Source organism: Mastigoproctus giganteus, chromosome 9, assembly GCF_048544385.1.
Source record: "Mastigoproctus giganteus isolate SK-2022 chromosome 9, ASM4854438v1, whole genome shotgun sequence".
Taxonomy (NCBI): domain Eukaryota; kingdom Metazoa; phylum Arthropoda; class Arachnida; order Uropygi; family Thelyphonidae; genus Mastigoproctus; species Mastigoproctus giganteus.
Window position 1 is genome coordinate 23,299,808 of NC_143583.1, and position 21,356 is coordinate 23,321,163.

General features: G+C 36.7%; 1 protein-coding gene across 1 annotated transcript in view; it reads right to left on the reverse strand.

The window, feature by feature from the left end:
- Positions 1–2,871: 2,871 nt before the first annotated feature.
- Positions 2,872–21,356, reverse strand: part of LOC150080093 (uncharacterized) — an 84,759-nt gene continuing 66,274 nt past the window's right edge. Inside the window, exons 5-6 of the mRNA XM_090381666.1 lie at positions 17,013–17,210; positions 2,872–3,727 (exon numbers count right to left, since the gene is read on the reverse strand). Of these exons, the coding sequence (XP_090237792.1) occupies positions 2,872–3,727; positions 17,013–17,210 (1,054 nt within the window). The remainder of the gene's footprint in view (positions 3,728–17,012; positions 17,211–21,356) is intronic.

Consider the following 21,356-nt stretch of genomic DNA (forward strand, 5'->3'; position numbering starts at 1 on the left):
AATGTGCAGCATTAAAGCATCACACTGCATGTCCAGTTCATTGGTTATACCTACGTAATAGCGAGCAGGTCCCCTCCCTCCCTCCAGTTCTCGAAGGATCCTGGATTCTTCGTGGCATGAACCCGACGAGGTGCGAAAGGGGTGCCATAGAGATTCTGGTTTATATTGACTCTGCTTCTCACAGTTGTTGCAAATTGGACGCTTGCAGATCTCTACTCCGAAGAGCTCGTTCCACCTTATCTCGCAGGTACCCAAATGGAGTGAGATCTGGTGACTGGGGAGAAAGCAGCAGGTTGAATTCAGTATCATGTTCCTCGAACCAGTTCTGTATAATTCTGCCTTGTGACATGGCATATTGTCCTGTTAAAAGAACCCATTCGCAGGATACAATGTAGTCATTAAGGGATGTGTCCAATTCTAGATAACCTGCGGTATCCGAATGTTGCACTGATGTGAAGGGGCGGCTAAATATGCACCACAAAAACACTCTCCACATCAATATTCCGCTTTATTATTCACATATGGCAGGGTTAACATCTGGGTCCATTGACTTACGCTGTTGTCGCTATATTCGGGTCCTCTCATTAGCATGAAACAGCAGAAACCGGGATTCGTCAGACCACGCAGCATTTTTCCAATCCTCTATTGTCTAGTGCTGGTGCTCTTGAATCGACAGTATCTGTATTTATTTGTTTTCTGCTGACGGTTGTGAAAACCGATTCAGCTGAGATATCCCATCCATGGCAAGGTACTACTAATTGTGGGTTCTGAAATGTCCCCTTTTGTTACCACTTGTATACCAGTTTTCATTTGACTGAACGCAGCCTTTCTGATATCTTGCATAAGACTTTTCAGCCTCCATTGGTTTCTCGCCTCAACGAGCTGTTTACAACTACAGGAACGCCGTTTGGATATTTTGACAACACGCTTTGTGTCAGGGCCAATATCAATTAAAAAAATCAGAAACAGGCACAGTCAGCTCTTGTTTACTCTAATTAGATGAAGATATTTGTGCACAATACCATTATGGCGATTTTTATACAGTTCTGTATCCAATTTACTCATACTGCATAGAAAAGGCCTGCTTTCGAACCTCGCTAAATACTTTATTTAAGTACATGCTCAAATTGGCTAGAGTTGTCATACTTAATTAATTTAAGACTGTGCTTGATGAGATTGAGTCTCTGAGGAAACGAGCTGATGGTCTAAAGAAATTTCAAATTGAAAGCTTTCTCTAATGCTATGCAGGTGGATGTTCTCCAGATTCCAGGACTAAATTTTAAAATGCAGAATTATTTAGTTTCATAGGGAGTAGCTTTACTGAGGTATTAGACTGTAAACGAAACTAGAAGTATATTCTTAATAAGGACAGATGGAACAGAACCAAAGTATATCTACCGGGTGCACAAATTAATGATGTAACTGCCAGCTATCAGTTCTTAAAGGAACTAAAAGGTGCATAAATAAATATACATATTAAGTTTTTTTCGGAACATAAATAAGTGGCAATTACAAATAACAGAGATATACAATATTCATTAAGAATATCTTGTTTAGCGTATAGGATTACATGTCCTGCGGTCCCAGGGAGTTCTCCCCCAACTGGGCGTCCTAATTTTGGACGTAATACAGATTCTGTAGAGGCCAGATAGTGTGGGTAAGTATACGTTTGTGTACGGTTAATGTTAGTATGTTGTTTATTTGGCCACTTAGCCTACGAGGTCCGTGGAACAACACAGTTCCCAAGTTACCCTCCAGTACCGCGGGGAGGCGGGCCAGGTCAACAGGTTCGAGCGCTCTCGCGGGAAGAGCCCTGACATCGCCTGAACTTACCAGGGAGGGCCTGAAAATAAAGGGGGAAGGAATAAGTTTCTGTTAGGAAGAGAGCGCGAGATTGATAGTTTAAGTGACGAGAGGGGTGGATGATAGGGAGGCATCCCTCCTCACCCTAAATATTTTGTCTTGTGGAACCTAACACCGCATACACTATCTTCTGTTCTTCTTGGTTGCCCCATGGAGGGTGCCCTTCTATCCCCTTTCCTGAAATTCTTGGTGGATGACAGGGAGTTACCTTCTGGAGTTTGGGAGTATAGTTATAGGGACAAGGCCCCCCTAAGTGGAAGTGAATCGGTGCTGGCCGTTTGCAGGGCCTTCTCTTATCCCATACTGGTGTAAACCAGCTGCAGCCAGGTCAGCTGCAACTAGTCTGCACCAGTGCATTAAGAATTAAATTCACTAAGAACAGAGGTTACAGTGTAGGATTATACGGCTTAATGTTGCTGTTGTTTTTGTAAGACTTTTAGGCGCATCATCGACTTAGACCATATTGCGCCGTATATATTTCGAATGTATATTGCGTGTGTGTTCTTGGTCGAACTTTGCTGGTAGAAAAACCCGAGTTTCCGGAAGAAGAAACCATGAAACCCTCGCCTGAGACCGACTAACTCAGTCAAGTTGTGAAAAAAAAAAAAAAATTCTTCGCGTCACTTACGGGATTCGTACTCGGTCCTTTTCCACCCGGTGTGGGGAGGGCAGTGCTTATAAACTACACTACCGCTTATACAGAAACAGGATAATAAATATACTATTTTTTAAGCTGGAAAATTTCAAGAGATTAGTATAAAGAATTTTCTTAACAATAACTTAAAGATATTTTTTTATCTAGAAGGAGAAGATTAATATCAGAAATTAGCTGTTTGATTAAATGATGTGAGGGAAGAAATAAAAACTTGTCAGTATCCTTCAGAATTTTAATAAGACTAAAAATGGTTTAGTTATAAGTATTTCTAGGTGGGATGGGTCATGCTACCCTGGCATATATCATTAGACAACGAATTAGATGTATAAGAGCGATTTAAAATTTTCAGATGATCAATAAGCAATACCCAAGAAGAACAGGGGAAAAAGGATAGAAAACAGGAAAGGTAATTTGTTTTCCCAAAGGTTGTAAGTTTTTCGGAGATGCGATTTCTTACCTTCAATGAAATGTTTAGTGGCACCTCGAAAAAAGCGAGGGAGTGTTGCTTCTAATAAAGCAATAAAATCATGCATCTCTTCAGTTACTCCAACAAGTAAGTAATGTTGTACAAGATTTTGTTTGGCTTGCGCTAGAGCCCACTCATTTCCTGGTACCCAGCATTCAGCCATGTGACCACAGAAAAAGGAAATCTGTAGCCACATATTTTCTGGATCACATTCTTTTTCTTCTTTTGCAACACACTCATCAAATGTCATTTTATTACCTTGTCTTCGACGAATAACATATGGCCTGAAATCATCACCATATCGAAGAAAATAATAATATGACACCAAACGATCTAATGGCTTTCTAATAATATTGATAAATATTGGCTTCTGGGCTACTCCAAATTTCCCAAAGTCAAGGAATGCAATATGGCCATGATAGATTGCTGTTTTTTTAGATGTCCAAGCAGTAACATTTTGTACAAATCTTGCTTGATCTGAAAGGGAAAATACATGAGAGTTTTTGGTGGTATTAATATGAAGCACATGGAAGCCATTATGTCTACATAAATCATATGCTATCCCCATAAAGCTTGTGCTACCTGTTTTTGGTACTCTATTATATATAATAATGGCATCATCTAAGGAATCTCTCGCTGCTTCATCAAAGCTATTATCCTTTGACAACAGTGACTGAATGCTTGTCTTTCCATAAGATGGAGGTCCTAAACTTTGCAACTGCAGCTTGCTAGTTTTCTTCTGGCTTCATCTATACGCGAAATCTCAGACTCGAAACGGCTGTAGAATGTCACAAACAATATAAATCCAGTGCAGATTATAATGGCTAAAAGTTTGGCTTGCCACATTCTTAAATTACAAAACAAACGAACTTGATGTGAGCATCCCCTCAAAGTGGCCATTGAAATATACGGCCACAGTCATGGTTTTAAGTGTTTACTGCACATCAGTCAACGAAGACAAAATTTTAACTTTAAACGTCACATGATGAGTATGATTTTCATTAAAAGCTACTAAAGTCCAGCTTCAGCAGCAAAAACTTATTTTTACCATACGGTAAATATTATGCTCTCGGTATTTTCCAATAGTTTCTGTCCAAAAGAGAATAAATGAAACCATTTCTGGATACTTAAAAAGCAGTGGCTACATACTGAGCTTTAAACATAATGTTGCGAAAAAATCGAACACAAAAACTGTTTCATGATGGACTCAAACATTTTTAAGACTCTTTTCAGGCCCAAAGGTAAGCTAAAAGATATTGAGGGCTTAGACCAAAATGGATGTCAAGATATCCTGATAAGCTTAGGAACAGAAACTAAAAATATATGGGATGGTTATAAATTGTAATGGAACATAAGAGCCCTACAATAAATACAAAATTGTAAAATTGTAATCGTTGTTGTTGGGTTTTCAGTGTAACAGCGACTTAGACCATATTTTCGGCATTTGTATTATGTGGTATAGTGACTGTTTCTTGTCAGGCGGCACCGGGGGCCTCCACCCAACTCTGCGTAGTGAAGTGCTGGGGTGAGTTGTTCCTCTGGCCATTTAGCCGCGGTGGCCCTGGTGAGATTCCCGATGCCCGTCCACTAGCAAGAGTAAGTGATCTGCATGTGGTGCAGGACAAAAGATTGGCAGAAACTCACGGAAAGATCTTTTTCCCTCCGTATGAGACTGCCTAACTACAGTGTCAGTTGAAGAAGCTTTTACAGATTCCTCCAGCCAGCCATCAATGGAACTCGAACCCAGACCGCTGCAAACCAGGGACAAGTGGCGAAAGCACTACATTGTCACGGAAAGCAGTAGAACCTGGCCTATAATCAAATTATTTAAGAGATTAGTTATGCTAAAGTAGATTATGAGAAATATTTGACTAAGAGTACAAAGAATCCTGTACAAGTAGCTGACAAACTCAACAAATATTTTGCATCTATATTCACATATGATCCAGTATTTAGGGACGAGTTAAGCACACGTCTATCTACTACTTATTGAGAATTAACTGATTTGATAAGTAAAAGAAAGGTGGATGGGAAATTGCTACAGATAAAATTAAACAAAGCACTCGGGGCTAATGTAATCTATGCAATTATATTAAAAGAAGCAACAAAACAGGTTAGCCATAACTCTGTTGCTCTTTTATTAGCAAACTTTAACAATAAGAGAATCCTTAAATTCAAGGGGAGTCCCAACAGATCGGAGATATACAAATGTGTCTCCTACACACAAGCGTGGTTCGAAGGGTGATGTGAATAACTAGAGACCAGTAAGTTTGACTTCTGTGCCAGGAAAAATAAATCAATAGTTAAAGATGCAATGCAATGTCATCTTAATAGGAGTAGAGATATAAGGATCACAGCGCATCGATTTGTTAAAAGGAAATAATGTCTTATGAGTTCCATACAAACGAACTGGATACGAAGAATAAGTCTGACATTATATACTTCGATTTCATAAAGCTTTTGATACTTATCCATATGTACAACTCTTGTATAAAGTGGAGCAATGTGGTATTAAGTGTAAGTTACTGCTTGAATAAAGTGATGGGTAAGTTGTAGAAGACAAAGAGGTGTAGAAGAGTTGTAGAAGACAATATAAATGGTTACTGCTCTTCGTTGACTGATGTGATGAGGGGTACCACAGGGTCGGTGTAATCAGGGTATGCTACTTCAAGCAGATCTAGATAAACCAGGAAGATCGGTTGAAAAATGGTAAGAATGAAAGAATTTTACAAGAAAGTGCCATGCTTCTTTTGGTGTTAGAACTGGTGTCCGAGACAAGTCATTGTGCATCACATTATGTATGCATTCCATAAAGTGTCGTAGGTTCCTTTGAAGCGTATGAAATACACCTTAAGGAAAATTATTACAGTCTGCAATTCTTTTAAAAAAGGAGAAATACTGTGATCATGGCTAGATAAGTGGGTGACACAAAATTCCCCTTACTCTCTGTGCAAATGGGACAGCAGAGTTACAGCTAATTCCTGGATTAGGAAGACCGGACTAAAAAGGACTAATTTCACACTTGAAAGAAAAATATCACCAATGAATCACTATCTCTTTCCAAATAAAGTATTTCTGCCACTGCTACTTATAAAAGTGGGATTAATGAAACAGTCTGTTATGGTCATAGACAAAGTTGGGGGGGATGTTCAGAGGTACGCCATTTGAATTTCCTGATGGGATGCTAAACTCCAAGCTACTGTTTGCGACGGACCACAACTGCTGCTAGATGATAATTTTTAGGCATCTATAAATCAGAGGTCTACAAGAAAACTGTCAATAATATGCTTACTAGTTTCAATTAGGTTGCAACACGAACATAGTTTCATTTTCTGCGCAGAACCTTGGTGCAATGAATGAAGAATAGGACGAAAGGTTTCAGCAGAAGGGTAAATGGAATGAGGCAATTACGGCATACCACAGACAATGGATTCATATGATAAACATAAGTTCGAGTTCCGTCAATGACGTGAGGAATTTTTATGGGTTGTTTTCACAATGTAACTATTTGCATTAAAAAGCAGGTTTTTTTTTTTTAATGTAGTGTGTGCTATGTATGCAGTTTATGAAAATGAGATAGTGGCCACTGAAAGCTCGTGCTGTTATTTTAAACAAGTCTTGACTGTTCTTTGTTTTATCTCAGTAAATGTTTCCTGAGGTTAAAGAGCAGTCAAAGCTATTTTTTTCCATAATAAACATACAATTTCATGTGATACAACCCACGAAAAGGAACACTTTATCTATTTAAGATGTTGCAGTTTTTTTTGTTTTTTAATGTAATGGAGTCGAGTGGTCAGGAGCCTGAGTGCAGTAGCACGTGCTCTTTGTAGTGGACCGAGGTTCACGTCTGTGACTGCTAAATATAATTAACATTTGTATCGATGATTTATTGTAAATTCCACTGACCTGGTGGTCGTGCAGGAGTATAAACAAGAACATTTTTTTAACCGGAAGTGAAACGCTTAAAAAGCTTATTATTGGAAACTGAAGAAATTGGTAGAACCTCTAATTTGGTCAGATATAGAAAGAATATTCTCAAAATCTATATAAAGTGAGAGTATTCCAGTATAGATAAAGGTGGTTAGTTTGTGTTATAAATTAAACACTGCCACCCTATCTCATACGCTATAAAAGATGTCACAACTATGCTTTGAACATCTACCAGCACCCTAATTATATTATCGATTGCAGTACCTAAGATGGAAGAATGTGGATTGACCCAGAACATTTCGAAAACTTGATAGAAATGGGTTAACCTGCATTTGTAATATCTGAAATTATTCTTCCATATTTAATGACAGCACACGAATCTGTATTTCATAGCCACCATAAATCTTGCTTAGTTTACATCAATCCCATTCAATTGATGAGATTCTTGCTAAAACATAATGTGTGCATTGGAAAAAAATGAAAAACCAGTTTAAAATGGACGCCATTAACTTAAAGGAAATGTCTGTGACTATTGTAAATAGGAAGATTAATTTATGTTGAGACAACACTTACATTGAGTTTAAGATTAGTCACTTTATTAGTTCAAAGAATTAATTACATGGGAAAGCGGTGGCTACAGATAGCCTTGCTTCATTCCAAACTACAAAAAAAGGAAATAAAAAAAACCCAACAGAAATATTAATAAGATTATCCAAATTACATGCAAATTTAAATTACTTCAACTAAAGGTTGTTAATAATCCGTGCTGGCGAAAACGAAGAAGAAGACTCCAGCCTCCAAGGATAGAAGTCATGCAGGATGATCACCAATACTACTATCCTAAGTAAATGCATTTACAGTTATTTGAAAATACCTTGTTAATACACACTTAGGACAACAGTAAAGGCGAATAGGAATCATGGGACGATAGGAAAAAGTGCACTTTCCAGCTTCACTACAAGAGAAGGCTTCATGCATGCAAACTAACTATTAAGTGTTGGTCTACACATTGTGCGTTTGCCATCTACTCCAGAGAGAGAGAGAGAGAGAGAGAGAGAGAGAGAGAGAGCAGTAGGGGACATTAGCATCTACCGCACACACGTGCTCACAAATAAAGTAAAAGCACTGGGAGGTTAGTATTTTTTTAATCTAAGATTAAGCTGCGTCTACAGCCATGCAATGAGAAAACCAGAGTGTAAATTACTGCTAATTATCACACATTACAGTACATCACAAAACAGGATTAAAAGCTAAAAGACATTAAACAAAAATGCAAACATCAGTTGTTATATATATGCAATTAATCTGCTATTGCAATCCCCTAGAATAATTCTGCCCACAGGTTGCTTAACTACTTTTAAACAAACTTCTGAAGTTTCTCTTCTATTGTACTGTGATACTAAAATGGAATTGCTGTTTCCATCAGTATTAATTTATTCAAATCCGTTTTAGTAGAGAAATATGAAATTCTATATTAATATAAGAAATTCGATATAAAGAAATAGTCAGGGGATAAATCAATCATTGAAAATAGTTGGTATATATTCCCCACCCCCCCAAGTCAAATTTCTGCGTACACGCCTATAAACAGTACTTAAACAACAGAACGTTTACGTTTTAAAAAAATAGTTTAAAAAGATCTTTTTGTTTGTAGCCATTTTGTCTTTCCATTTAATTTCGAAATCATCTCATGACAACTGAATCTTACAGAAGAGCTTTTAATATGGACAGCATTAATGATCAAAATAAATCGCTAAAAATCTACTTTATATATAGGATTAACAATCTTATTTTGTTCTAATACTGAAAACGTATTAATTTAAAAATTTTTATACCTTCATGTACTACGTATCATTTCCTTATTGTAGGTGATATACAGTGGGTGGCCACTTTATTAGGTACAGAATCACGTATTTGTACCATGCAGTATAAAGCAGGTGGGCAGATACGAAGGATACTGTATGTGTACAATTCGGTGCAAGGATAGGCAAAGCAAAAGAAACATTTAAGGACTTGGAACGTGGCATCGTAGTTGGCGCCAGATGTGCGTATGAGTATCTCGGAAATTGCAACCCTGCTGAGGTTTTCACGTACGACTGTGTCTCAGGTGTACTGAGATGGTCCAATAGCCAAATGACATCAATCCAATGGAGTTTCTGCCATCGGAAATAGTTTGTTGATGCGGGTGGCTCAGGAACAAAAACAATGGATAGCAGAGGACTGCAAAAACGTTGTCTGCTGTGACGTTGATGGGAGGATCAGAATATGGCGAAAACAGCAAAAGTTCATGGACCCATCTTGCCAGATATCAACAAATAGGCTGGTCGTGGCGACGTAATGGTGCATGGAGTGTTATCGTCGTGTGTGCATTGGGCCCTATTGAGCAATATTTGGATGCCACAGATTTTATTGAATTTGTTTCCGACCAGTGGGATCCCATCATGGCTGTAATGAATCCACATGCAATTGAGTTTTTCCAACAGGATAATGCACCGTGTCACAAGGCCACAATTGTACAGAACTGGTTGCAGAAACATAAGACTAAATTCGGCCTAATGTGGCGGCCTCTCAAAGTAACCAGACCTCAATCTAATTGAGCACCTGTGGGAGGAGGTGGAAGGAGCTGAACGGAGTAGAGATCTGTCACAAAACCTGCGACACTGTGGGAAAACATGGATGAGCATTCTCGTAAATTTATTCGCTATTAGGTAGGTGTATCTAATAAAGTGGCCACTCAGTATACGCAAATCTCGAGTGACTGTTAACGCAGGCATCCATAAGGATACGTTTACACCTGGATACATGTATGAGATACAAGTCGCGATACATTAATTATAGTTTATTTCGTTTAAAAAATCGATTTATTCGTGTCCTCTTTCATTTGAATTCTTTGTATTCCATTTTATTTTGAATATATATAAATATTTCATAAAATTTTATTTTTATTTTCATCATATTTGTGTTCTAATACCTTCTAAGTGAACATGCATTTGCTGCATTGTAAATTGTGCTTGTTTTTATGAACTACAACTTGAAAATATTTGCCTATAATATAAATATTTTATATATTCTATACAGAATATATAAAATTAGTTTTACTAATATATAATTAAATTCTATGTTTTCTTTATTCAAATGTATACAAGTAGGTTAAGAATTCATACAATGCGAAAAATAATTCGTTACATAATCGACATTAAAATTTGTCAAAGGCGCGAGCCAACAGGAAGTCTCTTTTGTAGGCGCAGGTATCTTTATAATTAAACAATATGTATGGACTACGAATTATTTTTCATCACTCAATTAAACCACTGGGAGGAGAGAATCCTGTAAGCTGTTTATCATGTAATTCTGAAACCCACGCACGCACGACAGAAATATGACAGAGGAATATGACGCAGTTTTTTTGAATAGTTTGTCGAAAGCCACGTCCTATGATCATGACAACCACTACTTTTATGTGCCAAAAATAACTAACTGGCTGTAAATAGGCATCACTTAAAGAAGAACACAGCTCACCAAGTAATTGTCAGTTGTTGCTAACCAGAAGGTTTTAGCAACATGTACGTGAGTCAGATCTTTCAATATTGGAAGTGAAAGTTTTCCATAACTAAAAGCAGTTAATAAGAGGCAGGGCCTTTGGCAGTAGTCTATAACTTGTTATATAACTTCAATATATAAAATTCTTAACGAAATAATAGTCTCGTCAATATAATTCATTACGATTTCCTTAAGACTGTTTAATAAAAATTAACATAAACATTTTAAACCTGGCATTGTGTATGTGTGCGTGTGTGTACATAAATTGCTGTTTTAATCAAAATAATGATTTTTTTTCTATTGCAATACGATTTTCTTGACAATGTGTGCAAAAATAAGCGAATAAAAATATGAGAGCCATAAGACACACCCATTTTTAGCGTTAAATGCACACCTTACTTAAATAATTAAAAAAGAAAAGCAGGAAACACACGCACATACATACACACACGCACATTAAAAAAAAAAAAAAACACTTACCTCCCAAGGAGAGATGGGCAAAGCCTTGAATTTCCAATCACGTGACAACTGACGTTGCAGTTCAACCCGTAGGTTTACTGAGATACCACCAGCTGTGTTCACAACTTTACATCCCTGTGAACTCAGAGTGGTACTCAGCAAACCCCGGGTATTGTGCATATGTTAACGTCACACAGACTGTGATGTAAAATAATAGTATAAAATAAAAACCAGTTACCTTTAAGGAAAGCATTCTTACCACGATGGTGGAGAAGAAATCAAACAGAAAATACATACATGTGTTACTCTTTTAACAGAAGTTTGAGTTAACGAAAGAATAAATAAATCAAATAATATTCATATTTAAGTTTCAAAATACATTAAAACACCAACCTGCCACACAGAATCATAATTAGTATTTATGAATAAAATAATATCGTTAACAGGTGCCAACTGACAATAATTTCTACACCATACATGATTTCATGTTTATGTTTCAGGAGCAGCAACTATGGTCTTTATATTTAAAAAAGTAATATCAAATAGTTGTATAAATTAGATAAGAAGCTACCAATACACGTGTGGCAATTACAAGTCAGGTAAATCCTCATCGTGAGGAGGAAAAGAAGAAAAAAAAACTTTCAACTTGACCTAGAAACAATAATGCACGCAACAGCCATGCAGTAATAATGCGGTATCCTAGCAACAGAAATTCTCTAGTTATGACGTCATTGGCTACTGTAGACCAGGAAGCACTGGTTACCACCATAGAAACGGATAACCTTCATCTTGGAAAGCAGTAGAAAAATCTATAGAAGTGACGTCAGTTGGAGTGTGGACTCGTACACAAATACGTATATGTATTACATACATTTATGCAGGAATATTTATATGTGTACATTGATTATAATATTCGTATGAAAAGAGAAAAACAACGGCATATGACCATATAGAATTTATTTATTTCATTAATTATATTTTGGTACTTTTTAATATCCTTCTCCTATTAGTTTTGGCGTAAATTACACAAAATGCCAAAACTAATAGGAGAAGGATAACAGAAATTGGAGATATTGAAGTGGTGAGAAAGAATGTGAATATTACCCCAGGGCTCACATTGGTGAGTATGGGCTTGGCACACCCAGAGTCCTGAGCTGGATATCATCATTCTTCTCTTTCTTAGTGATTCCCTTCTACTTTTGTGTGTGTCTCTCTCTCAGGGTAACTCGGAATTTTTTTTTGGCTGGTGCAGCATAAGCCTGAAGCTTCCTCGCACTAAATGGCTAATAATAATAATAATAATAATCCAAAATTATCTGAATTGGATAGCCAATTAGAAAAGAAGGGAACTGTAAAGCAAAAATGATTCGATTAATATATGGAATAATAGCAAATTTCTCGCTATTACTTTGCTTTACAGTTCCCTTCTCTCTAATTGGCTATTCAATTTAGCCTATAATTTTGTATAAATCATTATATCATTTAGGATATTCACATTCGTTCTCTCTTTCTCACGCCTTTAATGTCTCCAATTTCTGCTATCCTTGTCCTATTAGTTTTGGCATTTTGTGTAATTTATGCCTCCATCTTCGCACTTTTCAACAGATTTATTACTTTTACCTCATATATATAAACTTTTGTATCCTTTGCTGTTGCTTTGCGCACTCAGGTGCAAATGTCATATTATATTTATCTCTCCATTACCACTTATTACATATAAAAAGACATATATTATATAATATATATATATATAAATTACTCTTAAATATAAAGGAAAAGAAGGCTTAACGTGAAAATGGCTTGTTATACCTTTCATAGTGCCTTTTTAATTAAACAGTATAATTTTCTCGTTTTTAATATTAAAAAAATCGTATTGTGTCTATTAGGCTACAGAAAATTTATTTAACTATAACGGACTAAGTAACTAAATATATATGAATATTGTGAGAACGGAGATGCACCATGGTAAGAGCAATTACACCTAAACAGTTTTCACAGTAGAAAAGCAGGATCTGTTCCTTCTCTCAATAATTAAATACCCCTCGAGTTACATGATATTTATTTCTGAGTATATACCCTGTATTTCAGTTGTTTTTTGTTTTGTTTTAAAATAAATCCATAAAAACATTTCAATAAAACAAATAATAGATACCTCAACAATCTTGATAAAAGTAAAATAAAATAAACTTAAGCATTGAGAAATACTTCGGAGGTTGATCAAATGCATTTAACAACAAAAATTGCCTTTATGTCTATTTTCGGTTGAGTATTTTTTGTGGGCCATACCTTGTTCATGCATATACAGATAATTCACGAACATTCGTTTCTCTAAACATAGAGCAAACCCAACTTTTAAATTATTATGTTTGTGGGCACATTCCAACCCATTTACGTTCGCTTTCTTCTACCTGATGACCTTTTGGGAAATGAAAAATGATGTATTTATTAATGATCCCTCAACATCCCAAGATACGCAGTCTTTTAGGCTTACCCATTTTAAATGGACACGTTTATTATATTCCTCAGATAAAATAAAAATAATAATTATTACATTTTTATGGACAAAATTTAGACTGCTGGACATTTTCTCGGACACTTGCCAGCACTGGACAGACCAATATGCTCGACTGTCCAGCATAATGCTGTATCTACGTTTACTTTGCATATATGCGAATTGTATTTTAAGGAATATGCAAATAACACGTATTAAATGATTTTGTATAAAATTTTAATCGTAATTTTAAATAAAATGCTAATAAAATATTAACATCAAGAAGCACACAAATAAATAAAATTTAAAAAAAACGCAACAGGTTCATCCAGCAGGTAACACAGCCATATTACTTTTTTATGATAAAAATTATTTTTAAAATATGCATCGATTTACAGAAATGGTTAATCAAGTAACTCGAGGGATACCTGCATACAAAAGTAAATGCTAAGACGCCTATTTAAAACTCCTTACCCAGTTCAATAGATATGAGCATTAGGAAGATCCAATTTATATTTCCCAATGTAGAACTTTGTTAAAAAAAAAAAAAAACAGTTTTAATGTACACAAAAATTGTACTTACCCAAATAAATGTATGCCTTTTTAACTTGTAACATAGGAAAAAAATCTATCAGGGACGTACAGAAGCAAAAATTGATTCGAGGAAAGGAGGGAGGAGGAGGAAATGAAGTTAATGATACTTCCCCTAAGTTCGGAAAGATTCCTCTTCCCTCCTCCTTCTCCTCCTCCTATAAATACGCTCTTGAAATCTAAGTTTCATTTGTTTAATTTAAAATCAAATCATTACTCCTGATTACACTGGAACATGTCACCTACCATATAGATGCAAAATAATCCCTATTTATTTATTAATAAAACATCAAGCAACTTTATGGAGAAATAGCACCAATTAAAAAATACAACGATTATACCTATTGAGTTACTAGAATTCGGTCCATTTTTTATAAAATCTATTAAATATAAAAAAAAAATTAAATTAAAAATACACTAATCTTTTCGTTTACGAACAGGTCAATAAATGAAAAAGCACGGACAGCTGCATATTATATTAAAAAATATGAAAAACATTCTGCCTTACATGCTGAGTTTTTTTGACTAAAAGTCAAGGGAAAAAATTCCACACTACTTTTCCAGAGGCGTACATGAGTGTTATGCAAGAGACGAGTCAAACGTTAAGCCATAAGAACTAAAATTAATAACAAGCCACAAACATTTAGAAAGCAAGAAGACAAACAGGAAAAGGCCAGTTATTTTTATCTGGGTAAAAGAAGCGGAAATGGATAGACTAGAACCAATGCCAAATTCTCTCTCTCTCTCTCTCTCTCTCTTTCGGTATTGATAATTTATAATACATCAAAAAAAGTTCATTATTCCAGGGTTTCTTTCAGTTTACCACATCCCTGGTCATTACCAATAGTACAATATAGAGAACTACCCTTAACAGTTCCCTACCACCACATAGCACCGGAGCTTTCGCATACATAAGTCATTCTAGTCCTCAACCGAGCACACTCCTAGGTAGAGAGGCACTTGAAATTCGGGATCATCACTAAGACAATAGGCCACTTGTTCTCTGCACTAATAGAGGGACTGATCGTTTAGGGCCGCTTATAAGGATGTTCGAGTGTATGGGTAGAGAACACGCGGGACGGTCCAAGAGTCACAGATAAACAGGACGAGTGACACAAGAGTAAATCACATGGTCAAATGGCATTTGTGATTACGAGCCGTTATTGATTCTGATAAACTGAGTCAGCTAATGCAGTAAAAGGGAAAAGGCGTGTATTGGTATCGGAAAAATATAAAACAAATAAAAAGGAAAGCGAAGAAATAAATCTATTATCAGGGCCATAGGAGAAACAGTGCCGGTTAGTTTCGAATTCCCAATCTTTAGCAAGAGAATATGGCACGAATCAGCCATGACTGTGATATGCAAACAACACAAATTCCATTGTTTTCAAAGATAAGATATGCTATGGGCGTTAAAAGTGAGTAGAGTATCAATAGTGTTATGTTTCACAATCAAACGACACTATTTATCGTTCGTTCCCACCCCCCAAGGTTTAAACCCTCATAATCGTTAAGGAAGTACGTGGATTTCACATTCTAAAGTAACAGTGAAGAAACTTCACCGCCCATTAGAATTTGAAATCTCTTTGTCGTGAAAACAGAAATGAATGTCGAAATATATAAATTCTAAAACTTGATAATGTACTGTAAAATCCACATTTCTCTGAAAAAAAAAATGAGTTCAGAGATTGCAATTAAAAACGTCTTCTTCTTGAAATATGAGCAGAAGTCGATTGTCATACTCAGGAAAACTCTGGATAGGTTTTTAATAAATTATTTGTGATTATTAAAACCTATCCCGAGATTTAGGTAATAGCAAATCCAAAATAACTTATACATTAGAGGGAGGAGTTGAGTTAAAGCAGAGAGGCAGCAAGGAAGACCCATGGTGTCCTGTCGATGATTATCGATCATTTGCTTGTAGAGATAGGGAGGTAGGTCATAATACCACTGTATAAGGCAACTGTAAGACCGAACTTGGAATACTGTGTCCAAGTAGGGAGACCGCACCAAAAAACAGGCATGAGCTTCTTGAAAAGGTCCAGTCTGGAGATGAGTTTGGTGAAATCGGCAAAAGGGCGTCCATATGACAAAAGACTTTGAATATAGAGCAACAGAGATTGATATTACAGGCACCAGTAAAAAGAGACCAGGGGCCAGTAAATTGAATGAAGGTGAAATTTGCACAGGTATAAATGACACTAAGGGACATACATTCGAATTACGTGGGAAGAGATACAAACTGGAATGAAGGAAGTATTCTTTTAGCCAAAGAGTTGTAAACCTCTATAATAAGTTAATTTCTTGTATCAGTGGTAGAGGTTGACAGCTTGGGAAAATTTAAGGGTCCAGCTGACTCCTGAATGTGAGGAGTGGAACAAGGTGGTTTTTTTTTTTTTTTATGCTGCCAGTATAGCAAAAGCCTTAGGCTTCCTTGCACTATATGGCAAATACTAATACTAAACACCAACAAAGTGAACACAATTAGGGTCAAATTATTACTGATTTATCTGATTGAATACTTAATTACCACGCGCTAAATGTGTTGTTAACTGCAGGTTATTGTGAGGTGAGAACGGTATCTGCATCTAACCAATTATTAAATAAAACAAATTAGACTAAACAACGAAACTACAAAAGAAAGCGCAGTAGAACACGAGTGGACCGCGGTTTGAGTTTACACGAATGCTAAATACGGCTCATGTTTGCATTCTTGTCAAAATAACTAGTTATAAACTCCTCCGCCTTGGTCATGCCAGAGTATACAGATAACATATTTTGTAATATTAGCGGAAGAGCGCAGAAACCAACCATATACTCGGGGGCCTTAGAATACCAATGCATGGTGCAGATTAATAGGAAGGGCACAATATTGTGCAGTTATGCTACATGTGCACACCAACCGTGGCTGGTAAAATATTCTCTATAATTCGATTGGATTTTATTCCCCTTTCCCACCACTTTTCTATTAAGAGCTACCAACTCCAAAGTCCCAAGGCGCCTTACAAAGGCCTCACCTTACACTTCTCGAGCTGGCGAACTGCTGCGTTACGCCGAATACTAGCTGACGGCAAACTACAATATCGATTTCCAGTAATCGATCCAGGGTCTCCTTTTCTGAACTTTCAGGGCGCTTTACATCGTCAAGGTCAGCGAAGTTGCAAAAGCGTCCTCCGACTCTGATTAGTTTCTTTAATGCATCTTCAGGTAAACATCTACTGAAAGAACTGATATTAATAACAGCCGAGATATCAATTCCTTTCTAGAAATATTTCTTTTAACCATCTCTGCTTATTTTATTGAAAAAGAAACGAACTTTTCCAAATATTTATTTGTCACTTCGATCGGGTTTGATTAAATCGGTAAGAAAGAAGAGTGCCTTTTAATCAAGAAAGGATTTAACGCGAACAACCCTTCATTCACATGAAGAGCTGTAAAAGATGCAATGATTGGTACATAACGTAATAACTTAAACTACCATTAACACCATGATATTCTTGATAAATACGAGGCATTGTATAATTCAAAGTTCGTTCTTTACGAATTGCTTACCCCATTATGCCACAGACATACCACAACAGTGAAAATAAATGCGGCCAGAAAGACAAATGATTAACCTCTGTCACCTTGATTTAGTCAGCTCACACATACGCCAAGAATGTGCGTGAAAAATTCATAATCTCCAAAATACAACACCCAACTCTTTCGAATACAAAATGAGACATTAGAATCCATGGTGCCATCTTGCTAACCATCCAGGAATGAAACAGTTCAATAAAACAGCACGTGCTGTTACTATAGTAACTAAATGACGTTTGACAACCCTGTGGCAGTTGGTATGCAAAAGCCCAACACATTTGAAATATAATGACAAAGCTGTGGTAGATAATACGTAGTTAAAACTCCCCAACTTCAAGGTTAGAAAAATGATATACAACAAAAACGTTTCTATTTTAGTAACGGTCGAATGAATTTCAACTGTGTAACATTTAATTAAAATTTTCAATAACAATTGAGAAAACATTCGAACTCGTTTAGGAAATGGTTTACAAGGTAGCTGATTTATTTCGTAATATCCCCATTACCTTCGGTTTCGTGGAACTGTTTTTCTTATAGCATTGTGTACATAATATCTAGAAATAAATAATAAAAAAATTATTTCGTTACAGATATCACAAGGGGACGTAGTTACAAAGTGACATCAAAGGGGTGTACGGATTACTTTAAAAGGCATGTCTCATTCATCAACCCTTACTCACCATGCTATCTTAGCTCGATTGGTTGGTTGTTGTAGGGTTTTAGGAGCATCAGCAACTCAGGCCATATTGCTCCATATGGTTTGAAACTTACGTATTCTGGTGTCAATTTTCTGTTTCCTGAACAAAAAACCGAGATTCGGGGATGAAACACCATGCTATCCTCGCCTTAGACCAACTAGTTCAGTGATAAAAGACCCCTAAAAATTCCTGGTGTCATTAATGGGGTCCGAACTCGGGCTTTTTCCACCCAGTGTGGGGAGGACAGTGATCACACCAACTGTGCTACGCACGAAGGCTATCTTAGCCCAACTACCATGCCCTTGCTGTTAAAAAGTACTACAAGAATTCCGAGTCTGTGATAGTTGCTTTACGTTTTTGTCCGGAAAGATCTACGAGAAGTGGCCCAATATCACTGCTCAGATGATTCCGATTTGTTAGGAGGATCGAGGAAACGAGATGGTTAACAGCTAATCCACTAAGTGAAGAGCCATTACCACTACAGTTGTGCCTACAAGTTAAGATTGTTGTAGGGTTTTTAAGCGCATCAGAAACTTAGGCCACTGTGCCATACATAATGTCTATATATTAAGTGTGTTCTGTGGTCGATTTGCTGTTTACTGGACGAAAAACTCTAATTTCGGAGAGGAAAAACCACGCCACCCTCGCCTGACTAACTCAGCCACGTTGTATAGGGATACTTTTACTGTATAGGCTAAGTTAGGTGTGTGTGTTAACCACAAAAGCAACTAAGGCTATGGGGCAATGTCTGGAAATTGCATGAATTCTGTGGTGGTAGATTTTCTGTTTGCCTAAGGAAAAAACCGAGTTTCCTAGGATAAAAAACTACGCAACCCTAGCCTAATACTGACTAACTGAGCTGTGTCGTGAAAAAAGACCATAAAGCTTACTCGCGTCACTGCCGGGAATTCGAACTCAGGTCTTTTCCCACCCGGTGTGGGGAGGAGCGTGATTATATCTCCTGTGCTACCGCAAGTTTTGGAGGACAGTATATTCATAAAATGACTATAAAGATACTGATGTAAAACAAATGCAGATGTCACTATCCATCTGTTAGAACACATATGATATGCAAATAAGGATGTTTTAAACAGAGTGGTCTAACCGTGCATCGTTCAATTCGATTGTACCAAAAATAACAGGCACCTCTATGGAACGTGTCATGTTTCAATGGCGTGGTCCGTCTGAGTGATTCATCGTAATGGAGAGTGGGTCAAACACAAACAGATACAGAAAGCGTCCTATAGCAATCCGTCGCTGTAGCACAGTAGTTATAACCATCGCTTCGTGCCCTTTTGGCTTAGATGATATTGTAGTACAGTAGTTAAAACCCCTGTCCTCCCACACCGGGTAATTAGATGGTGATCATAAAGTAAAAAGCGATGGTAAAAAGGCCTCAGCTAGAATCCTGTCAATGATGCGAAGGATTTTTATTGGCTTTTTCAAAACATAGCTGAGCTAGTGGGCCACAGGCTATGGTTGCGTAGTTTTTCCTCCCGGAAACACGGAATTTTCGTCTAGCAAATAGAAAAATGACAGGAGACTACACTCCCAATTGCAGACAATATACTGACGCTTCATAGCCTCAGTTGCTTTAACGTGTATGTTACGAAACACATAACTTAAGCTGAATGTCAACCCAAATGTGATATTGAGAGAAAGGAAGTGGAACCGCTGTGAGCCAGAGGGTAATCCTCCTTTTCCTCCACATTTCCAAATTAGTATTATTACTACTATCAGTTTATTAATTCGGTAGGATTCACCCCTAGACAGCCACATACTAAGAGGGTGTTAACTACACACGTAGTGCGAATTACCACATGATAAGATGACGAAAATGAGTGGTGCTCTGGAAAGACCAATTTCTCCACCCTCCTCAACCATAAACGAGTAAAAACTGCTTTTTTAAGAGTTGGCTTCAATACCATCAGTACTCTTAAAGCTGTCGTTAGAAGAGCTCTTAATTTCCTCTATATTAAGGTCTACAGTGGTCCTCTGCTTGATACTCAACCAAGTTGATTTGCACACGAAGCCCAATTTCATTGATTGACTTGTATCAGTTATTTTGAAAAGTACACCTTAACTTTTGTCGGCCAGTATATAACATTCTATTATTTATATCTCAGCTGGTTCTGCACTAATGGAATGAAATTTTAGAAAGAACAATCTGAAAGTGATACCGTTATTTTTTATATATATTAGGAAGTAGTGCGCCTTACAGTTTGATATTTTTTTGCATAGTATCAACTATTCAGCATTTTTACAGAAGTTAAGAAGTTTATTTTTCGTGCTTCCGTAATGGGCTTAAAGGTGTTTTTTTATGTCCTTACCGTTCCTTTAAACCACACCACCTTTTAGATTCTTCAACTCAGATCTAGTTTCTTTAATCTTTTACAGCAAATTAACTGTCTAGCTCATTAAAGAATATTGCTATCTCTAAATACTTTTCGGTAATTTCGTTACACCTTCAGGAGACTCTCGAACTTAAAGATTTTAAGAATAAACATTCTTTCCTCTTTTTTATATATATATATATATAATGCCATTTTGACAACTTACTGGTAGCCAAAATAAACTCCATGTTGATTAATATAATAATATCACTGTACCGTACGAAAAATTCTCTTAAAAACCGTAAAAAAACAAACAAAAGAAATTAGTCCTTTCTTGATGATCCCTGCAAAACGATTATTTTTGGTGGTTCTTCTGTATTCTAAGTTCCGAAAACTAGATTTCATAATCACCACAATCGTAATGACAGTAATTTCAGAACAGGAAACTTAACGATGATTTCAAATATTGTACTTGGTTGTAAATACTTGATTTAGTTTTTCTGCAGCTGAAAGAGAGAGAGAGAGACAGACAGTGAGAGAGGAAAGCACTTTTTCTACTTCCCGAGTGGAGGAGATACCGGAAATAGCAGACTTACACGCACATTACAGTCAGGTGTGTAAGCAGGATGCTACAGCTTACTGTTCCCGCTATACAAAGATATTTGAGCATAGGAGACTCTTAAGTACAAGGCCAAAGTCGTAAGCTAATGATTTAAATGGAATGTCCCTAACAAATAGGTACAAGGCTTGG